We start from the raw sequence: 19,507 nt of genomic DNA, 5'->3' as shown, positions 1-19,507 counted from the left end.
TTCTCCAGACAGGGTGAACCGCCCAGGTCAGAAGTGAGGCTGAAAATCCCTGGGATTTGCTTGGTGCAAAAAATACGATGAATCTGAAAATTCTCTAACTGGGCATCACAGCCCCCAAAACTCTCTCCCTAGTTTACTGGTTTACTTCTGCCTGTGGTTGATGGCTTAAGTCATGGAAATCTCCATAAAACATGTTAAAATGTAACATGTACTGAAGACAGTCATTCTTGCTTCAACTTGAAGATAATTTTGCTCCCTTATGCAACTCCTGCAAGCTCCGCTCCCTACTCGGCACACATACTGCTGATAGGCCACAGCTGTAAGCTATTGTAAGCATAAGAAAAGCCAGGTCAATTAGATCAAAGCTCCATCCAGTCCAGCCTCCACGTACACGGCGGCAAATGAGCCGCCCACGGGATCCCTCAAGCAGGATGGATGCGGGAACGCCACCTGTCCAAGCTCCTCAGCAACCGGCCTGCAGGCACGCCACCCCCCTCTGGGGAAGGAGGGGGCACACGGCCCACAAGGCTAGTAGCCACCGATAGCCTCATCCCTCATGGATTTGTCCAGTCATCCAAATTGGTGGCCATCACCACCTCCCGTGGCAGCAAGTTCCATAGCTAAGCCGTACTTTGTGTAAAGAAGTTCCTTTTGTATTGGGTCTGAACCTCCCAACCGTCAGTTTCATGGGATGTCCCTGGGTCTGAGTGCTGCCAAGGGTGGCTCCAGTAGTGAGGGGGGCAGTTTCAGAGGCTGTCCAGCCTCTTTCCGAACGCCTCTGGTGTGGGAGAGCCCCCACCTCTCTGGGCAGCTGGTCCCACTGCCGTGTTGCTCTGACGGTGAGGCAGCTCTTCCCGATGTCAGCCTGAACCTGGGTTGCCGCGACTTGAATGGATCATTCCGTGTCCTGCACTCGGGATCACCCGTGGCACTTTCTTGGCCTGGGCAGAGGCGACAGGTGGGGCACCGCAGGGTTCAGTCCTGGCCCCAGTGCTCTTTGCCGCGGAGAAGCAGGAGCTCCCGACTACTCGAGCTGCATGGCGATGGGACCGCTGCCCCGGGGAGGCTGTGGGCTCTCCCACCCTGGAGGCGTTCAGGCATTCGAGGGCAGCGGGGTCAGGGGTGCCTTAACTTGGAGTCCTGCATCAAACGGGATTTGCGGCTGATGGCCTTCTAGGCCTCTTCGGCGCAGGAATCTCACTGTGCCGTTCGCACTGTGGCAGAAGGCCGCCCCACTGCCCGCCCCCTCAGCAATCCGGTGCCTCATCACGAGCGCTGTCCGAGGTCCCTTTGCAGGCAGCCCCCTGCCCAGGGCACCCAGCTGAGTCCAGCCAGTTGCGGAGTGTGGCTGGGTGCGTCCAGACCTGGCCGCCACAGGAGGAAAAGATGGGCCACTGCCCACAACGGGCACACGGTCCTCAAGAGCAGAAGAGCTTTGCTCAGCCGGGCTCCTGCCGAGACTGGCTTGCGGAGGGTGCGACTGCACGGCCCCCAGAGACGGGCCCCGGCCCCGGCCCTCTGCCCCCGATTCAGTGGGGACTGCACGGCGTTGCGGTGCCTGTTCCTGCTGAACGATTGCTCTCCACCTTTGGCTCTGGGGGACATATCTGGAGGTGCGCTGCGGACTTGGCCAGTGCACACGCGCCTGTGACGGGCTGGCTGCTGTTCGGGTGTCAGCTCCTCACTTGCTGAGCTGGGGGCAGCTGCTGCATTGTGTCCCCAGTGCGCGTGTGCATCGGGCTCGTGCCTGAAGAGTGAGGCATCACAATGTGGCGCATGGATCACCCATGTATTTCCTCCCACCAGTGAGGTTCGTTTACTGAATTGTCAAAAACGGTTGCAGCACCGCTTCTCTTTAACCAAAAGAACAATCCCCCCTTGGCTTCCAAATCCATGCAGAACCAGATGCTGCAGAAGAGAGGAGCACAGGAGACAAGCAGCGCATCCTCGGTCGTGTTCTTCCGTGGCAGAGGGAGCGTGTTGGGCTGGAGCCTTGCTGGGAGAAGAGCACAGAGGGCTGTGCACCCGTCCCGCCATGTTCCCCCCTTTCCTTGTGTGCTCCTGCCAAATGTGCTCCTTGGCAACCTACTCATTTTGAAATACATGCGTTTTTAAAATGCACTCATTTTCAGTGAATGTAACTTTGAAGCATTCACATTCTTCGCCTGTGAGTTAAGCTTTCTCTGTGCGCTTTTTTCAAATGCATGGATGCTGCTGAATGCATTGCAGGGCACAAGTCAAGCTGCAAGCTCAGAAAAGCTCAGATTTTGCCCACAAATTGCATCCAAATCCATGTGCCAGAAGACGAGAACAGGGTAAGGCCCTGATCAAATCTGCAGTTGATTTCTCATGCACGCCCTGCCACATCACACCGTAGAGGCAGACCGTCAAGCAGGTTCTCATGGCGATGCCGTGGAATTCACAGGGCTGCAAGGAGCCGCTCGTACATTCCTGAATAAATTCCCCAGTTAAGTTGGGGGTTTATTGGTCTAGTTCACTGGTGAGTACAATTCAGCACTTGGGGTTCGGCCTCTTCTGCCCCGCGTCGCATGTGGCAGCCAAACGGATGGCAGCTCAGAGAAGCAGGGGGCGGATGGTGCTGGCGGAGTAGGCAGTGCACTTGGGGCGAGTGGAAGTGGGGGCCTGGCGGGGGGGAGGCAGTGGAAACGGCTGCGACTGCCATGCAAACCCCTCCCGGTGGGAGGCTGCTTGGCTGCGTGTGCCCTGGAAGCCCCAGGGCTTCGGGGGGGGGGGGCAGTTGGCAGGTGCTGCCCCGGAGTCAGCAGAAGCTGCTGGGCCCTCCAGAAAGCGGGTGCTGGAAGGCGCAAGCCACAGCGTGGCCGGTGCAGGAGGAAATCACGCCTCGGGAGCCGGGCCCTGCTCCGGAGCGGGCCTCTTGTGTGGACTGCAGCTGGGCTGTGGTGACTGGCCCTGGAAAGGGCGCTCTGCCAGCCCTGTGCCGGTGCCTGGCTGTGTGGCTCACCCCGTTGACACGGCGCAGGGGCCCTGTTTGCTCCCTGTGCTTTGTCTTTGGCCGCGGCTCAGGCCCTTTCCTTGGAGCACTCCTGGGGCTGGCGAGGCCTGCAGCAAGGGGGGGTGGCCTCGCCTGTTCCCCATAACGGTGTGCCTCCTGCAGGCGAGGGCTGCAGCGCCCAGAGTCATGCCCCTCCCGCCAGGCTCCGGATCTCATTTTCTGGTGAATTGTGTGCCCTGGAGGTGCAAGGCTGGGAAGAAGGTTCCTTGGCATACCAATGGCTGGATTTGCATCTTTACAAAATGCCTGGTGACGTTTCCTGCTTCCAGCTGGATGGCGACGCTCCGGGTGGGCTGCAGCGTCTCCTTCCTGGAGGGGGCCCTGCTGCTTGCGTGCGCCGGCCCCGTGCCAGAGGCCCTGTGGCCTGGGGTGGGGGCAAGCGTGCTGTGATGGCCTGTGAATTTAGGGCGGCAGGAACTGGATTTTGCATCGAGCCCGGAGAGTGCAGCAACACATGGCTGGACCGAATCTCGTGGCCTGTTGCTGCGAATCTGTGGCGAGGCCACAGGCAGACTCCCTCCGAGCGGCTTGAGGGCCCGGGCACACGCCCCTGAGCCCCGGGGCTGGCTTTCAGTCCCAGAACTGAGCTCATTGTCTGTTCAGCCCCGACTCACTCCCGGTCCCTCGCCCTCCAAGCACTCTTGCTGCCAGCCCGGGCATGCATGTGTCCGGCAGAGGGAGCCTTTCGTGGCCTCTGCCCCATTGCTCAGGCCCCTGGCAGGGAGCCGGAAGATATGCTGATCTCCTGCAAACTCCCCGAACTTGTTGACAGGAAAGGAGCAGCGCCAGCAGAGTGCCCCATACAGAGACATGACAGGCAGCAGCCTCTGAGGGCAGGTCATCCCCTGCACTGGGAACAAACCAGAGATGTGGCAGCAGTTCCCTGACCCCTCTAACGGGAGGCCGACTGGAGGGAGGCCAGAGCAAGGACTCTGGCAGAGAGGTGGCAGGAAGCACCCGATACGGGCCGGCAACCCGCCTTGCCCTATTTCTGATGGGCAGAGCTTGGGAATTACTGGGCTTGAGGGTGGAGGTGGCGGAAGCCAAGAGGCTTCTCTTGGGGTCCTGGAGCAGGAAACAAAGTGCCGGGCAGGGGGCCCTCGGTGCGACGTGCGTATTTCACAGTGGATAGAGGGATGAGGCAAAGGACAGGGTGTTCTGAGAGAGCGTGGTGAGAGTCAGGAGGAGGAACAGGGGGGTGAGTCACTCCAGCGAAAGCCAAACAGGACGACACCTGGTTCTGAGTGGGTGAGAGTAATCTCCAGGAAACAGAACCAGGAGGTCTCTGACAGGGAGCGAAATGGGGACTTGACCTGGGGCTTCTGACCGCCCAGGCCTCTTTCCGTGGGGCCCCCACACCCTCTGGACCCGGGCTGTGCACTGGAGACCTGCGGGCAGGTCCCCCTGTCCCCGTCCTGAGCCTCCCACAGGTGCCCCACGGCCCTCGTGCTCCCGGGGAGTCCCAGGCGCGCCCTGCTGCATCTGCCGGTGCCACCCTTCGCTGAGCAGCGACCTCTTTAGGGACGGCTTTGGCAGCACGCGGCTTTGGCGTGGCTTTGAACTCGCTTCTGAGGCTGGTGCTGCTGGCTGGGGTGCTTTGATGTCTCTTTTCTGAGCCGGCTCTTTGTGCAGAGCGGAAGATTGCTCTGAGAAGCGCTCGACCTGTCAAGATTCTGGCCCAGTTGCAAAAGCTGCATGCCGGAAGGGAGCTGCGCAGAGGCAGTGCTGCGGGTCACAGGCGGGGGAGGAAGCCCCGCATTCTCCTTTGGCTGGGCAAGGCCCGGCCAGCTGCCAGTTCTGTCCGTCATCTACCTTTGTGGATTGCATGGTCACAGCTGCTCGAAAACATTAAACAAGAAACGCCAGCTGTTCTGTTCTGCTCTGCCCCGGGTGCAGCAGCCAGTAGCTCTCTGCACCCTCCTGGGCGCTGGCTCCCTTGCACGCACTTCTGGTTGTGCAGTGCAAGCAGAGGCAGGCCTGCAGGCCCCCCCCCCCACGGCACGCTTGTCTGTGCGGCAGCCCCCCGATTTTGGCCCCTGCCGCCTGCCCTTCCCTTCCTGGAACCAAGCGCATGCCTGGGCAATGCATTCCCCCCAAAAAACCGATTGCCCAGGGGTCTGCGCAGCAATCCCGCCTCCAGTCCAGCACCCTCCTCTTGTCTGACGACTTCCACTCCAGGGCAGTGCCACCATGGGGATGATGGGGGCTGTAGGCCAACCCCTCTGGTGCTCGCAAGGCCGGGAAGGAGCAGGCTGCTGGGAGCGGTCACAGCGGGGTCTCCCGCAGCGGTGCTGGAACTGCCCTGTGCGTGCTGGGCGCCTCTGCCCTGCAAAGCTCAGTGCTCTGGCCAGCAGGTGAACCTGCCCGATCCCGGGCCAGGCTGCAGGTCGACCGGTGCAGCCCCAGCCGGCAGCCGCTGCCCGGGTTTCAGGCTGGAACTGCTCTGGCCCTCCCTGGTGACACAGGGGCTTGGGTGTTCTACCTGGAGCTCAACCAAACCAGTTGCAGTGGGAGTTCAGGCACACGGCCTCGCTCACTTCTTCGCTCTCTCTTCTAGAATAAAGTCTTAAATGTGGATGGCGTGAGAGTAAAGCTGCAGGTAAGACAATCTCTTTGTCTGCTCATGTATTCTGTTATGTAGCTGAAGCTCCTTGGGCAGCTCACAAAAATTAAAAATCAAGCCCCGAAGTCCAACATGGTCAGGAATAGAATAAAACATTTAATAAATATAAAAAATGAAAGCACTAAAAACTATTAACGGTTAAATATGAGGACCTAATCAAACAAGAAGCACTAAAAAGCCCCATCATATGCTGTGAAATGCACAGGAAGAGAGGAAAATCTGGTACAGGAAGGATGGCAGGCCTTGCTGGGGAAAGCAGCCTGGGGTGGGGGGGGTGGGGGGGACCAAAAAGGCCCCTGCAAGCCTGCTGTCCTCTGAAGGAGAAGGATCCTGGAGCCGAAACTCGGATGCTGGTGGCAGGACCGCATTTGGCCGCAGTGAGGAAGTGCTGGACGACGTCTCGTGGTCCTGAGCTCCAGGAGAGGACTGCAACCAGATCAGCTGTTTCCCTGGACAAGCCACTTCCTCAAGTCTTCCATACAGCGGCTAGGACTCTGGTACTAGAGAGCCGTTAGATCAGACATTACAGGGGGATCCAGCAGTGTGTGATAAAGTCCTGTGACTGAAAGAGAAGTCAGGGCAGCGTAAGAAAAGCCCTGCAGAACCAGGGCAAAGGACCACCCAGCCCAGCACTCCGCACTCACGGCGGCAAGCCGTGGCCCCCAGGATCCCCCCAGCAGGAAGGGTGCAAGACCTCCTCCCGCCCAGGACCTCTGCTGAAGGAGGCAGCTCATCCAGCGAGGTGAGTCACCACTGGCAGCTGCCGCCTCCTCCAGGGATCTACCTAGCCCCCTTTTGAGGCCATCCAGATTGGGGGCCTGACCACCCCTTTGCTGCAGCATGCTGGGGACGCCACTTCTCGGGCCGGCCTCTCCCTTACTCCCCGGCTCGCCTCACGGAGCGTGGGCCTCGACGCACCTCCTGGCCCGGCCCTGCAGGACGTCTTCTGCTCACAGCTGCGCAGGTGTTCACAGGAGCACTGACTGCTTCTGTCCTCTCTGGATGGATGCCTGGGACACGCCTTCCTCCCCCCGCCCCTAAGAATGAGCGCTGGAGCGAGCGGCACGGCACAGTCCTTGCTCCTCCTGGGCGCAACGGGAATGGTGCGGCCCTCCGTCCAGGGCCGGGAACGGCTCTTCCCTGGAGATGCCGATGGACGGTCCGTGTGCCCATTGGCTGCTGTTTCCCCATGAGGAATGTGCTGCAGGCTCGTCAGATGGGGAGTTTGTTCCTCCACGTTTCCTTGGGTTGCGCGATGGCACATCCTGCTTGGGAAGCGCATTGCTCACTGCACCTCTGGTCTGTCATTCTCCTTACCAGCATCCCTCTGTGACAATTACTCACACGCTTCAAGTGGATTGGACCTTCGCCTCCCTGCCAAAAATAGCACTTTCCTTGGTGATGGTGAGGGCAGCTCGACGTGCTGCTGGTTTCCACCAAGAGCAGCCTTCTTTTTATTTTATTTATTTATTTATTTAAAACGTGTTTATGCCGCCCCCATCGCAACAAAGCCTCGGGGCAGCTCAGCTCCTCCTGCTGTTTTTCAGCATTAGTGCAGTTCTGCAGAGCATGCAGGAGAGCACCTCTGTTCGGCCGTTGCAGAAATGTGTCTGCTTCCCAGATCTTGCCATGTGGCATTCCTTGGAAAAGGGTGCAGTGCAGAGGCGAAGCTGGGTGCAGCTCAGGGCCTGGCTTTCTGCTGCACACCGAGTTTGTTCCTGGATCCCAGGAAAGGAGGCCCTGTGGGTCCAGCAGGTGGATTCGCTGCCTGCCCTGGGCGGGGGCGCCCACCCCTGAACGGCCACGTTTGAGGTCCAGGGTGCTTCTAGTTCCATCACTGGGGCTGCCATTGGAGTCCAGGTGGCCGTGGTGGTCCACCATGCCATCCACTGTCTCGGATCAGTTCACCTCACTGGGACAGGGATAATTTGGCCTCAGTGGAACAGGCCAGGGTGGGAACACTGCAGCACGCTCTGTGTGGATCTGCCCTTGGCGAGGCGATCGACCGGCACCGGAATGGAGATCAAGTGCAGCTTCTGCAAGGGAAATGAAACTGTGTTTGGCTTGGAAAAAATAGATGCGACACGATTAACAATATGCTGTGCAAGGGTCTGAGTTTCTTCATAGCAGTACGTTAATTGAAAAGAAAATTCTGCTTCCTGCCCATTCTAGCAGGGAAGCAAAGGAACAACCCACCTCTTCCCCCTTGGCTGACTCTTTGCGTAGCAGCATATTGGGCGGAAGAGGTTGTTTCTCCAAATCGCTGTCTTGCTCGTGAGCTTGTTTAAATGGTATTCTTCAAAATGGCCTGTTTGCTTCTTGCCATTTCAGATCTGGGATACAGCAGGCCAGGAGAGATTTCGCAGTGTGACACATGCGTACTACCGCGATGCTCATGGTGAGAACCCGACACCTTTCTTGCTTTCTGACTGAGAAGCGATTGGTGTGGAACATGGTGAGGAAAGAAAAAAGACAGACTCGGCAGCATCGCGGTGGCTCTTCTGTGTTGATTTCAGAGTTGAAAGCAGAACTCTGGGGACAGGAATATGTTCCCCAAACCTCCTTAATTGTGAGAATGTTCGCTTTGTAATTGTGCCCAGCGCCACTGCTCTCCTTCCCCTGCTCGTGACTTCATCCTGCCCGTGTGTGGCCCAGGCAGCCTCGAGAAGCCCCTTGGATCAGTCAGGGTTGCAGATCACGGGAGATGGTCAGTTGAGGGCGAGTGCAGCACCATCCATCAGTTCTGAAGCCATAATGAGACCGCTGGAAGATAACGGCTTTCGCGGTTGTGGGAAGCATTGGTGAAAAGTGGCGAGTGCTCTGCCCCATCCGTCCTGAATCTGTGCTCTGCCCCAGCAGCTTTCCACACTCCTGGGTGCTTCTGTAACAATAGGGCAACACCTTTGTGAAGACAGATGGACAAGCAGAGCGAACCGAGCCAGTTCACCAGATGCCCTCTCAGGCTGCAGAGCAGAACGGAGCCCCAGAGTGGAGCATGTTTCAGAAGGCCTGGCCTTCGAAGGAAGGGAGATGGCCCCATGTCCACCACGCTATGGCCTGGGAGCCAAAAGAGGCATCCCACAAGAGCATCTACCGAGGCCTCCCACAAAAGCCACAGGGAAGGGGATCTCTTCCCCCCGCGTGCGCGCACACACACACACACACACACACCACCCTGGAGTAGATCAGAGACACCATTCTGTTGGGGGGGGGCGGTTAAATTCATCTGCCCTACTTTCAGGATTGGGCTCCCCGCTGAGGTGCTGCCTGATGGAGTGTGTGATAGCATGAAAGGTCTTTGTGTTGTCAGGAGCTCGAGGGAACATCAGCAGCGTCTCTGCAAAGTGCAGTTCCCTCAGAGTCAGGGAGATGCCCTGAAGTCAGCACGAGCTAATGAGCAAAGGGGAGCGCACCCCCACCCCCCGGACTGGGAGCTTCCCAGGCTGGCTGGAAGAGGGAAGTGCTGTTTTCATCAATAGGCTGGGTGCAGAGAACAAGAAATGCAAAGCAAGCGAGGGTTCCTCCTTAGAGGCGTTGTGCCCAGCAACTGCCCTCACTGTGTTGACTAGCAATGGACAGGGCAGGGAATATATTTTCTAAGCAAAAATAGAGGTAGAAATATTTTCTAGGCCCTGAGGGGAGGAGAGTCTTGCACAACCACAAGGCAGGATGCGTCAACCTGCTTCCAGTGAGTTTTACATTGCTGTCTCCCTACCTCATTTGCCAAAGTCTCCGAGGGATGCCGACAAAGACCCTCACCCACAATCCCCCTCTGCTGCCTTTCCTTAAGGCAAACCCAACCAAACTATAGTGAATGAGCAAAAGCTGGGGCGGCTCCCCATGAATGCCACCCGATTGCTCCTGCAGGTCGATTGGAAGCTGGGATGAGGGTCTGGCTGCATCCTCACAGACCCTTTACCCAGGCTGAGAGGCGCACGCTCATCACAGCTGAACCACAGCCCACAGGGCTGGTTTGAGGCACGGAGGCTCGGCATAAACGCTTGTCTGCTTGAGGTGCCATGCATGGGCCGGCTCCCAAGCAACCCCCTGCCTCATCCCCACATGCACAGGGGGCCCAGACGTGTCTTCAGCTCAGTTTTCCCAGCCTTCCGAGTTCTTTCCTACCACAGCAGATCTGCCAAGGTGAAAAAGACAGGCTAGCCTTCCGATTCTGGCCTTCTAATTAGTGCCAAGAGGAGCCCTGCAGTTGCCCCCCCCCCCATTCTGTGGTGCTTGGTGAGTGCCCACTTCTGCACCTTGACCTGCATCCTTTCTTCTGTCTCCTCCCTCCAGCTTTACTGCTCCTCTATGATGTTACAAACAGAGCATCCTTCGACAACATCCAGGTAGGTCTTGGCGCATTCAGTGCTTGCTGATGCCGAGGGTGCAAATGTCGCGGTGCTGCTGCTCTGCCTCTCATGGTGCCCAAGGACTGGCCCTGGCCGAGCCCCTCACTTCGCAGGGGGCCTGGCTTGTTCCTTGTCCTCGCTGCATCCCAGAGCATGGGGCCGTCACCACCTCTTTCCATGGTACACCTTGCAGCCACCAGCTCCTCCCAGCAATGCCCAGAAGGGATGTGGCCCCCAGCAACACTCAGTTAAGCACCACCTGGAAGACGTCCTGAGGAGAGAGCCCTCCCAGTAAAGGAGCTCTCCTGGTGCAGTTGGCTTTCGGTTTCAGTTCCCCTCTCCTCCACTCCCCAGTGCCTGGCTGCTAAGCATGGAAACACCCACACACCTTTCCTGCGCTGCTTCTCAGCAGGATAGTCGCTGGGAGCGGGTGGGTCCCAGGCACTGCTGCGGAAGCATGAGAGGCACTTCCAGCAGCAACAGTGGGGGGACTCCTTCTTCCGTGCCCTTTCTTAGGAAGTTCTAGAGAACCTTCCCTCCAGGTGAGGCCTGCCTCTTCTCTTGCGCCATCGGCATTGTCCGATGGAGCCACCCGACAGCCAACCTCCAGCAAGTGGTGTGCTCTAGACATCTTTTCCTGCACCGCACCTTTCAGGGACCCGCCAGCAGCCTGGAGTACACCAGGTTGCGGAAGGTTGCCACGAAGACACGTGGGCAACTTGCAGCAGTTTGGGGGCAACTTCCACACCACCTGCGGTAACAAATTAATCAGTGGTTGCCACCAAAATTCTGTGCCAAATCGCTATGGAGACTCAAAGGGACACATTTAGCTTGAAAGCAAACTTATTCTGGAATGCTTCCGTCTCTGCAGCGCTTTACCACCACAGCATAAGAGAAAATGGCCGCATTTGCCTCACCGGGATTCAGCAGCACAGGAGTGGCCTCGGGTGTGGGGCGCTGCCCGTGGCCCACCCTGCCCTCGAGTGTGCTGGTGCGGTGCATGAGACAGAAGGTGGGCAAGGGAGAGGGAAGAAGCACAAACAGGCAGAGAGATTCCCCCGTGATTTCCCAGTTGGCCCGCAGTGCCCAGAGAAGCTGCTAGGGGCTTTCTAGTTCGTAGAAAATCTTCCTGTAGCAGAGGAAGGATCCTGCTGCTGATGCAAACAGGCACTTTCTAGCACGGAGAACTTCCTTTGCTATTTCCATGGAAATCACATCCAGTTACGTAGGCGCGACATTCCTGACTGGAGGAATTCTGAGGTATCAGCTGAAGGAAGGAAGCGAGACAAGTAAGAAAGGTGCGTCCCAGCCATCCCCTCGGCTCCCGTTCCACGTCTGCCTGGTCTGGCACAAGACAGGCAGTTTGGAGGCACGCCGCATGCTGCGGCCTGGCTCTTCTCTCACCTCGTGTGGCTCCGGCAGCGGTGGTGTGCTTTGCCTGGATGCCGAGTTTGGGCCTGCGTGTTCGAAAAGTGGAGCATCATTTGAAAGCCGTGACCCAGTTTTGCAGCTGCAAGAGAGTATGCGGCAAGGAGGGGCGGGCGGGCGGGCGGGGCGTGTCGGCAGCCTCCCACGCCAGCTGCCGCCTTCCCGGTCAGTGGTCCTCGGTCTCAGGGCTGGGAAGGCCTCCAAATCCTTGGAGATAAGTCCTGGCTTGCCGGCAGATTGATTTAGTCGTATATAAATCATCCCGTTCTTCTGTACATTATGTGAAAAAAAATCGACCCAGCCAGTAGGATTCTAGTTTCGCACTGACTATGTTACTGTGTTTTTACTGTTATATTTTATGCTTTTATCATTTCTGTAAATTGCCTTGATGGCCGTATGGGGAAACAGTATCTCAATTATTGCAGCAAAAATCAGTATGTGTTTGCATATTTGACAAGCAACAGCCAGGCTTCAGCCAGGAGAAAAACTGCAGAATGTAAAATTTGGTAGCTTGCAAAAGAAAGGCGCTTTCACGGGCGCCAATTGGAATTGCAGTGGCAAGTTCAAAGGGTAGGAAATTGCAAGTGGCTGCGGAATGGGCATCTCTTACAAGGTACCTTTCTTCTTTGGGTCTTGAAACAGCGTTCTTTGTCTCGGGACAAATGGGGAGAAGGCAGTAGCATCAATCGTTTAGTTGGAGGAGAAGTAGCATCTCACGTTTCCAGTCTGTGCTTTAGAAAAGAGCTTTTGTGGCACCGCTGACTTGGTCTCTCTGCCCGGCACACATCCTCCCGCTGATTAAATGTGGGGCTGCGGAAGGGCTGCCACCCGAAGGCCAGCGCTTTTCCCACCGGGCAGCCAGTCCTGGCTGGGAGGCGGATTGAAGGGCTGTGTTTTGAGGGAAGCCAGAGAAGCGTCTAACGGGACACGGGAAGGAACACTGCTAGCACGGGGCAGCAGGACTCCTGGTGTTCTTGTTTGGGTGGCATCAGGCATCAGGCTGATCCCACTGGATCAGTCGGGCTGTGCTCAGAGATTGCTCGGTCGTTTGAGGTGGGGCTGGGCAGGAAGGGCAGCACTTGGCCAGGGCGGCGGCTGCTCTCCAGAACATTGCTGGCATTGTCACCAGCCCCCTTGCTGCCCCCGCCTGAGAAATGGGTGCAGTCTGAAGAATGGCATTTCCTGTGGGACTGGGGGTTTTGTGAGGCAACCACCCTTCGTGGCTTAACCCCGGCAGCTTGTGAGAAGGCACCCAAGACTGGAGCCAAGCTGGCATTTGCCCTCCTTGGGTGGCTGCCATTCTTCAGACTGCCCAGAGCAGACTGCCCAGAGCTGCCCAGAGCAGCTGCCGTGGAAACCCTGGACAGGGGCACTCTTTCTGGAAGGCCGTCCATGCAGTTGAGTTGCCATGTGGCTTGGGCAGGCTTGGCCAAGGCCACCACAAACCCTGGGAAAGGGGCGGCTCGGCTCCGTTCAGCTTCCACAGAGGATTACCATGGCTGCAGCAAGAGCTGAGGGCTTCTTGCTTCAGGCTGTGTCTGGACCACCCCCCAAAGCTTGGCTGGCCTTGTAGGTCCTTGTCGACAATTGCCCCCCACTCTGCTTCCTGTGCCAGCCTGCCCTCCCGCCTGGGCGGGTTCTGCTGCTGCCCCTTCCCTGCACTATCACTGGGGCTTGTGGCTGGGCTCCTTCCAGCTGGCTGCAGGTGGCATTTCCCTGGGCAGCTTCTCTGGCGCCATGAGGCGTGTCTGTCTGCTGGTTAAGACCAGGCTGGATGTTTGTTGCAGGGACTGATCATTAAAGCACTCTCCCTCTGTCCAAACACAAATAAAAATTAGGCATCTGCTGATTTACACATTTCTGTTTCTGTTCCAGAACAAAGAGCCACCCCCACCCGCAAGCACACGCAGCCTCTCCGTGAGCTTGCAGTTTCCTGCCCGCGACCGAGGCATGGTGTGGCGATGCCGGTGCTCGTGGCCGCTGCGGCTTGAGGCCTGGCAGGACCTCCCGCTGGCCTCTGGTGCCCGGCATGGCCGCGGAGGGCTCTGCCTCTGTCCCAGGTGGAACAAGCAGAAAGTGCCGGAAAGAAGCGCCGCACGAGGACCTTTTTGCGCTGCTCAGAGGCCAGCGCTCACCTTGTGCCGGGGCTGCAGCCAGGTCTCATTTTGTGGCGTGGGCCCCTCAGTCTGGAAGGAACCCCCTTGGGCTGCTGCCGAGTGCGCCTTTCCTTGGCAGGGCCGACCCCTCGGGGGGCAGGGGAACCGCTCCGTGCATTTGCAGCAGGCCTCACAATCGGTGGCCGTGATTGACCAGCACCCGGCATCACGGAGGCCGCGCACACGCATGCACGATGCCAAGCCAGCTTTGCACTATTTTAATGGTATCTGTACTGGAAGGATGCATGTCCAGGTGAGCAGCGGCACTCGCTGCAGTAGGCGGACCGAAGTGCCACAGGGAGAGGAGCACGGTAGTTCCCCATGAGTTGTCTGCGTGTTTGTCTGATGCGCAGTTTGCTCAAACTGTGGTGAAAACTGATGATGACATTTCTGCAAGTGCATCATCCACATGCTAAGGAAAACTTGGTCCCACCAGCGAATGGCAATTTGGGGCTTTTGGTGAATTTGTCCCTGTGTCCGTCGGTAGCGCACAGCACAAAACGGCAGTGGAGGCAGCCAGGAGCACTTTGCCCTGCCTCGCCCACGGTGGACCGGGGGCAGCTCCCTCGCACACACCTTAGCTTGGTTCACGAGTCCCTCTGAAAGTGGAACGGTGTGCCAGGGCTGCAGAGGAGTGGAGCTCAGAGCCAGCTGGCTACCAGGGTGATGCCTCAAATTCTGAACTTAACCGCATGTTAATTTGCCACATCCATCCAGGCAGGGACATTTGCACCCTCATCAGCCTCTGCAGGCTTGAGGAAATTGCTGTGTTAGTCGTGCCAAAATGCCCCCTGGCACCATTCCCCACAGCTCTTGGCATCAAGCTTCCTGCAGGAGTTCCTTCCTAGCACACTGGTCCTTCTTTGCCTCCAGGTGTGTGTGGTTCTTTAGATCCTCCAGGATTGCATCTCTGTAAATAGTCCTTCCAGCGAGCTTGGAGCAAGGGAAAAAGCATTTCTTGAAAGTAAAACACTTTTTCCACTTGTGTATCCATGCTGCTCTGCTTATGCCGAAGCGCTGCCAAGAGCAGGAAAGGGGCCACTGCAGTGAACTGATACTTGTCCACCAGTTCTGGCAGAAGAGGATGGGCCCACCACTGGAAGGGGCCAAGATGGCACCTGGGCTAGCTTCCTTCTGTCCAGCATCCATTTGTCCACCTGTCCTTCCTTCCTTGCTTGCTTTGTGAGGCTCCTGCCAGTTTCCCCTCCCTTTGCAACCCAGTATGTTGTGGAAATTGCCTTGGAATACTTGGCCATGTGTTTAGCTGAGAAGGCAGCCAAGCTCTGTGTTTCGCAGGCCAGAGGGCAGTACAGCAAGACACCTCTCAAGTGCAGCTCTCATATCTGATAGCAGTGCTTTTGTGTGTGCCCGTTGGGAAATCCGTGATGTGGGGAGGGCTATGAGCCAGCACTTTGCACTGGCTGGCTACTCTTTGCTGGATGAACCTATAACTGCTGCACCGAAACATTCTTGCTGCAGAAAGCTTGTGTGCGCACCTGTGGATCCTGCTGGCGGTGTCGCCTTAGGAGACAGTCTTCCCCACCAGACCGGGTGCTGCTTGTCTGGCATTCAGCTTCTGGCAGACATTCCGGGGAGCTCACAAGCAGGGTGTGAAAGCGACGGCTGGCCTCCCCGCAGCCATTCAAGGGCAGGAGAGGTAGACATTCCTTCGACCTACAGCAAGAAATGGCCAACTGCAGACTATTGGCAGGTATTTGATTATAAAGCCACTGAAGTCACCATCTGCCAACTCATCTTGTGGCAGCAAATCCCACCTGTTCTGCATTGCATCAAGGAGTGTTTTCTTTTGTCTCTTCTTGCTGGGAGTGGAGCAGGTTTGGCATCGCCAGTATTGGTCTCGGGTCACTGTCGCACTTCTCAGCAGCTTGGCCAGATCATGGCAGTTGGAGATGGGGTAACCCTGAGACTGCGGCCGAGTGCTCCATCCCAGCCAGACCCACAGGGGTCCTGCCCTCACACCTGCAGGCATCATGCAGCAAAACCGCCCTTTCCTTATTGTGATCTACAGTAAGAGAGAAGACAGGCGAAACAGGGTTGTGAGAAGATGGCCCCTCTGCAGTTCTGTGAATGAGCATAGCAAACCTCCCATCTGGTGCGTTTCTGATTAGTCGGGCCTCACCTGGAACACAGCATTCAGTTTTGGACACCCAGGTTTTAAAAGGATGTTGATAATCTGCAGAGGGTTCAGAGGAAGGCAATGCAGAAGATACAGGGCCTGGAAAATGAGTCTGATGGCAAGAGGCTGAAGAACTGGGCCTGCTCAGCCTTGAGCAAAGGCGACTACAAGGTGACATGATAGCACTCCACGGGTACCTCAAAGGCTGTCACCAAGCAGCAGCAAAAGACCTCTCCTCACTCATCCCCAAGTGTAGGACACGGAACAAGGAGCTTCAAGTACCGTGTGCCAGGTGCAGGTTAGTCACAGGGAGGAGCTTCCTAACCGTCAGTCAATATGGCAGTGGAACCAGTTGCCAAGAGAGGCTGTGTGCTCTTCCACACTGGAGACATTCAAGAAGAGGACCGTTACCTGAGAGAGATGTTATAAATGGCATCCTGCACCAACAGGGGGTTGGACTCAGTGGCCTTCTTGGCTCCCTCCAACCAAACTACTCTATGATTCTGTGATGGGAAACAAAGAGTACGGGACACCAGCTTTACAGAATCATCCAGCAAAGGCAGGAAATTCAAGCAAATTCCATATCTGTTTCTTTTATTACGCTCCATGACCAGATTGAAGAAGGGTAGAGCATGAAATATATTTACAAAAACACATGAAGCAAAAATGTATGTTGGCAAACATATAGAAAAATGTATCCTCTGCTGAACAAAAGCAGGAGAACTAAAATCTCAGTTTAATTGCAGTGGAAAAAATGATAGCATTTTTTCCATTAACTGCAGGAATGGTGTAAGCTAAACAGTAAGATACGTAAGATCTTTGCCAGGAAACTTGGATAATAAAGACACAGTTCTCTTCTAATATCCCAACAGAAATTGCTACATAAAAAACATGAATTGCATCGTAGGTCCTCTGAACCACAGAGACAGCAAGGTTACAATGAAGAGTCCTTATCAAATCTCTTCCACAGCCTGGCAGATGGCAAGTCATTTAGATGGTGCTGCCACTGCAGCCTAAAGGCTTATAAACATTTTAGATCGATGGCCCCTTGGCTTCCAACTGGGAACAGAATGCCAAAACAGAGCAGAATTTAGTTGCCAGGGATCTCAAATTTTGCCAGTCAGTATCACACAGTCCTAACAAAAGAACTCATTTTGCCCTTTCCTTGCCAAAAGGAAAAAGTTCACATGGAGAAATGCACCTATTGTACAGAGCACAGCTTTCAGCCAGTTATTTCTCTTGGTGTTTTGCCAGTTCATAGAACAATAGCAAGAGGCCGGTTGGTGCAATGCAATCCGTCTAGATGGAGGAAACACTTTGGGAACTGAAGCTTATGTTTTGACTGGTGGTGGACCACGTGGATGCTGTGGAAATACTGTATCTTAACTTCAGCAAAGCTTTTGACAAAGTGCTCCATGATACTGATTAGCAAATAAGCTGAAATTGGGCTAGAGAGAACAACTACCAGGTAGATCCACAGATTTGGCTACAGAATTGGTGCAAGCTGGTGGTCCTGCTAGAGGAGGAGGTGAGGTGCCTGAGGGCCGAGAGAGCTCTCCAGGCCCTCCCGGAGCAGCCCCCCTCTGGACAGAGGGTAGAGGGAGAGGCCACGGGAGGAGCAGCCGGGGAGACACGGAGGCATGTCACCCACAGGAGGAGGAGGCCAGCACGGCCTCCTCCTCCTCCTGGCACCAATCTGGAGCTGGGAAGCAGGTTCTCTCTGCTTGGGGAGGCTGGGGCTGAGGAGGCCTTGGGGGACCAGCAGGACCCCCAGCCTGGGACCACATGGGCCAGGGGGCCACTGCAGGAGAGGCAAGGGCCAGGGCACGGCCGCCCACCAGCACCGGGAAGGTACGGCGGCGGGTGATTGTTGTTGGGGACTCCCTGCTGAGGGCACTGAGCCGGCAGTGTGCCACCCCAACCTGGAGACAAGGGAGGTTTGCTGCCTGCCGGGCGCACGCATCAGGCATGTGAAGGACAGAGTGGAGCGTCTTGTTCACTCTGGGGGTCACCAGCCCTCGTGATCCATGTGGGCACAAACGATGTGGCCAGGCAGGGTGTGGGCGGGATCACGAGGGACTTCCGAGGCCTTGGGAAAGAAACTCCGGGAGCTGAAGGCCCAAGTGGCCTTCTTTTCAGTCTTACCTATCCGGGGATTTGGGCCAGGAAGGGACTGGAGGGCCTCCGAGATGAACGACTGGCTTGGGGTGTGGTGCCAGAAGGAACGCTTCAGGTTTCTTGACCACGGCACCCGGTTTCTTGCCAATGGACTTCTGGCAAGGGACGGGTTGCACCTCACGAGGATGGGGAAAAGGTCCTTTGGAGATGCTCTAGCGAGTTTCGTCCGGAAGACTTTAAACTGAGCTGGGGGGGGGTTGGTTCTGGCCCCCCAGAAACATGTCTGCACTGGATAAGTGTGGGGAGAGGATCAGGGCTCTGGGAGCAGGGTTTTAGAGGTACTGCAGGGACTGACAGGACACCTACAGAGAGAGGCCAGGTATCAGGGAGGATGGGAGGAAGGAGGAGGCTGGGAACTCCAAGGAAAGGAAGCGGTGGGAAGGAGTTGAGGTGCATGTTCACCAATGCTAGGAGCATGGGTAATAAGCAGGAAGAGCTTGAAGCTCTCCTGGGAATAGGAGGATATGATCTGGTGGGAATCACAGACACTTGGTGGGATGAAAGGCAAGTCTGGAATGTGAACATAGAAGGGTATCACCTTTTTAGAAAGGACAGGAAGGGAAAGAGAGGTGGGGGTGTGGCTTTATACGTCAGGGAAGGGATAGGATGCGGTGAGATAGAATGCAGCACAGATGGGGATTCGGTAGAGGCAGTCTGGGTGAAACTTAGGGGTTTTGACAGGGAAAGAGACCTGACAGTGGGGGTATGTTATCGCCCTCTAGGTCAACTTGAGACCCTGGATGATGTCCTGATAGGCCAGATTCTAAGGGTATCTCGGGGGAGGGACACAGTAATTATGGGAGATTTCAATCTCCCAGATGTTAGTTGGGAGACTCACTCAGTGGTGACAGCCAGGTCATGTCGCTTCCTAGAAGCTATAGAGGAAGGGTTTTTCACACAGAGGGTCCGAGAGGCGATGAGGGGGAGAAACATTCTTGACTTGGTCTTGACCAATAGAGAGAAGCTGATAAATGAAGTACAGATTAGGGGAGCTCTGGATGCAAGTGATCACTGCATCCTTTGCTTTGAGATCAGGGGACTGGGGACGTGCAGCAGGTTGAGCACTAGAAGCTGGGGCTTCAAGAGGAACAACTTTGGCCAACTGAAAGCCAGACTGGAGGAAGTCTCCTGAGATAGGTTACTGGAAGGCAAGCGAGTTGAGGAGGGGTGGATGGCACTCAAAAGGGAGGTTTTGGAGGTGCAAGCCTTGACGATACCTCTAGTTAGTAAGGTGGGGAGGCGGAGGAGAGCCCCGCCATGGATGCGAAAGGAGGTGGTTAGAGGGATTAGACGCAAGAGGAACCTCCGTAGGAAATGGGTACTGGGGCAAATAGACAAAAGGGTATACCAGGATGAGGAGGCCCATTGCAGGATTCTTCGTAAGGCCAAGGCTGATTATGAGCTGAGACTTGCCAAGAATATCAAGAGCAACAAAAAGGGCTTCTTTCAGCATGTAAATAGGAAGAGGAAGGGGAGACAAGTGGTGGGACCACTAAATAAGGAGGAAGGAGATCCAGTGACTGATATGAGGGAACAGGCACAGATGCTAAATGACTATTTTGCCTCTGTGTTCTCCCCAAAGCTGGACGGGGGAGATCCACA

General features: G+C 56.2%; 1 protein-coding gene across 1 annotated transcript in view; it reads left to right on the top strand.

Annotated features, from left to right (window-relative positions):
* RAB26 (RAB26, member RAS oncogene family) overlaps positions 1–19,507 on the top strand; it is a 74,730-nt gene that overhangs the window by 42,102 nt on the left and 13,121 nt on the right. The window contains exons 2-4 of the mRNA XM_044452616.1: positions 5,592–5,633; positions 7,989–8,055; positions 9,951–10,003. Coding sequence (XP_044308551.1) covers positions 5,592–5,633; positions 7,989–8,055; positions 9,951–10,003 — 162 coding nt within the window. The remainder of the gene's footprint in view (positions 1–5,591; positions 5,634–7,988; positions 8,056–9,950; positions 10,004–19,507) is intronic.

Source organism: Varanus komodoensis, unplaced genomic scaffold, assembly GCF_004798865.1.
Source record: "Varanus komodoensis strain SLA01 unplaced genomic scaffold, ASM479886v1 scaffold73, whole genome shotgun sequence".
NCBI classification, from domain to species: Eukaryota; Metazoa; Chordata; class Lepidosauria; order Squamata; family Varanidae; genus Varanus; species Varanus komodoensis.
Note: the sequence above shows the minus strand (reverse complement) of the source record. Positions and strands in the feature narration are given on the sequence as shown.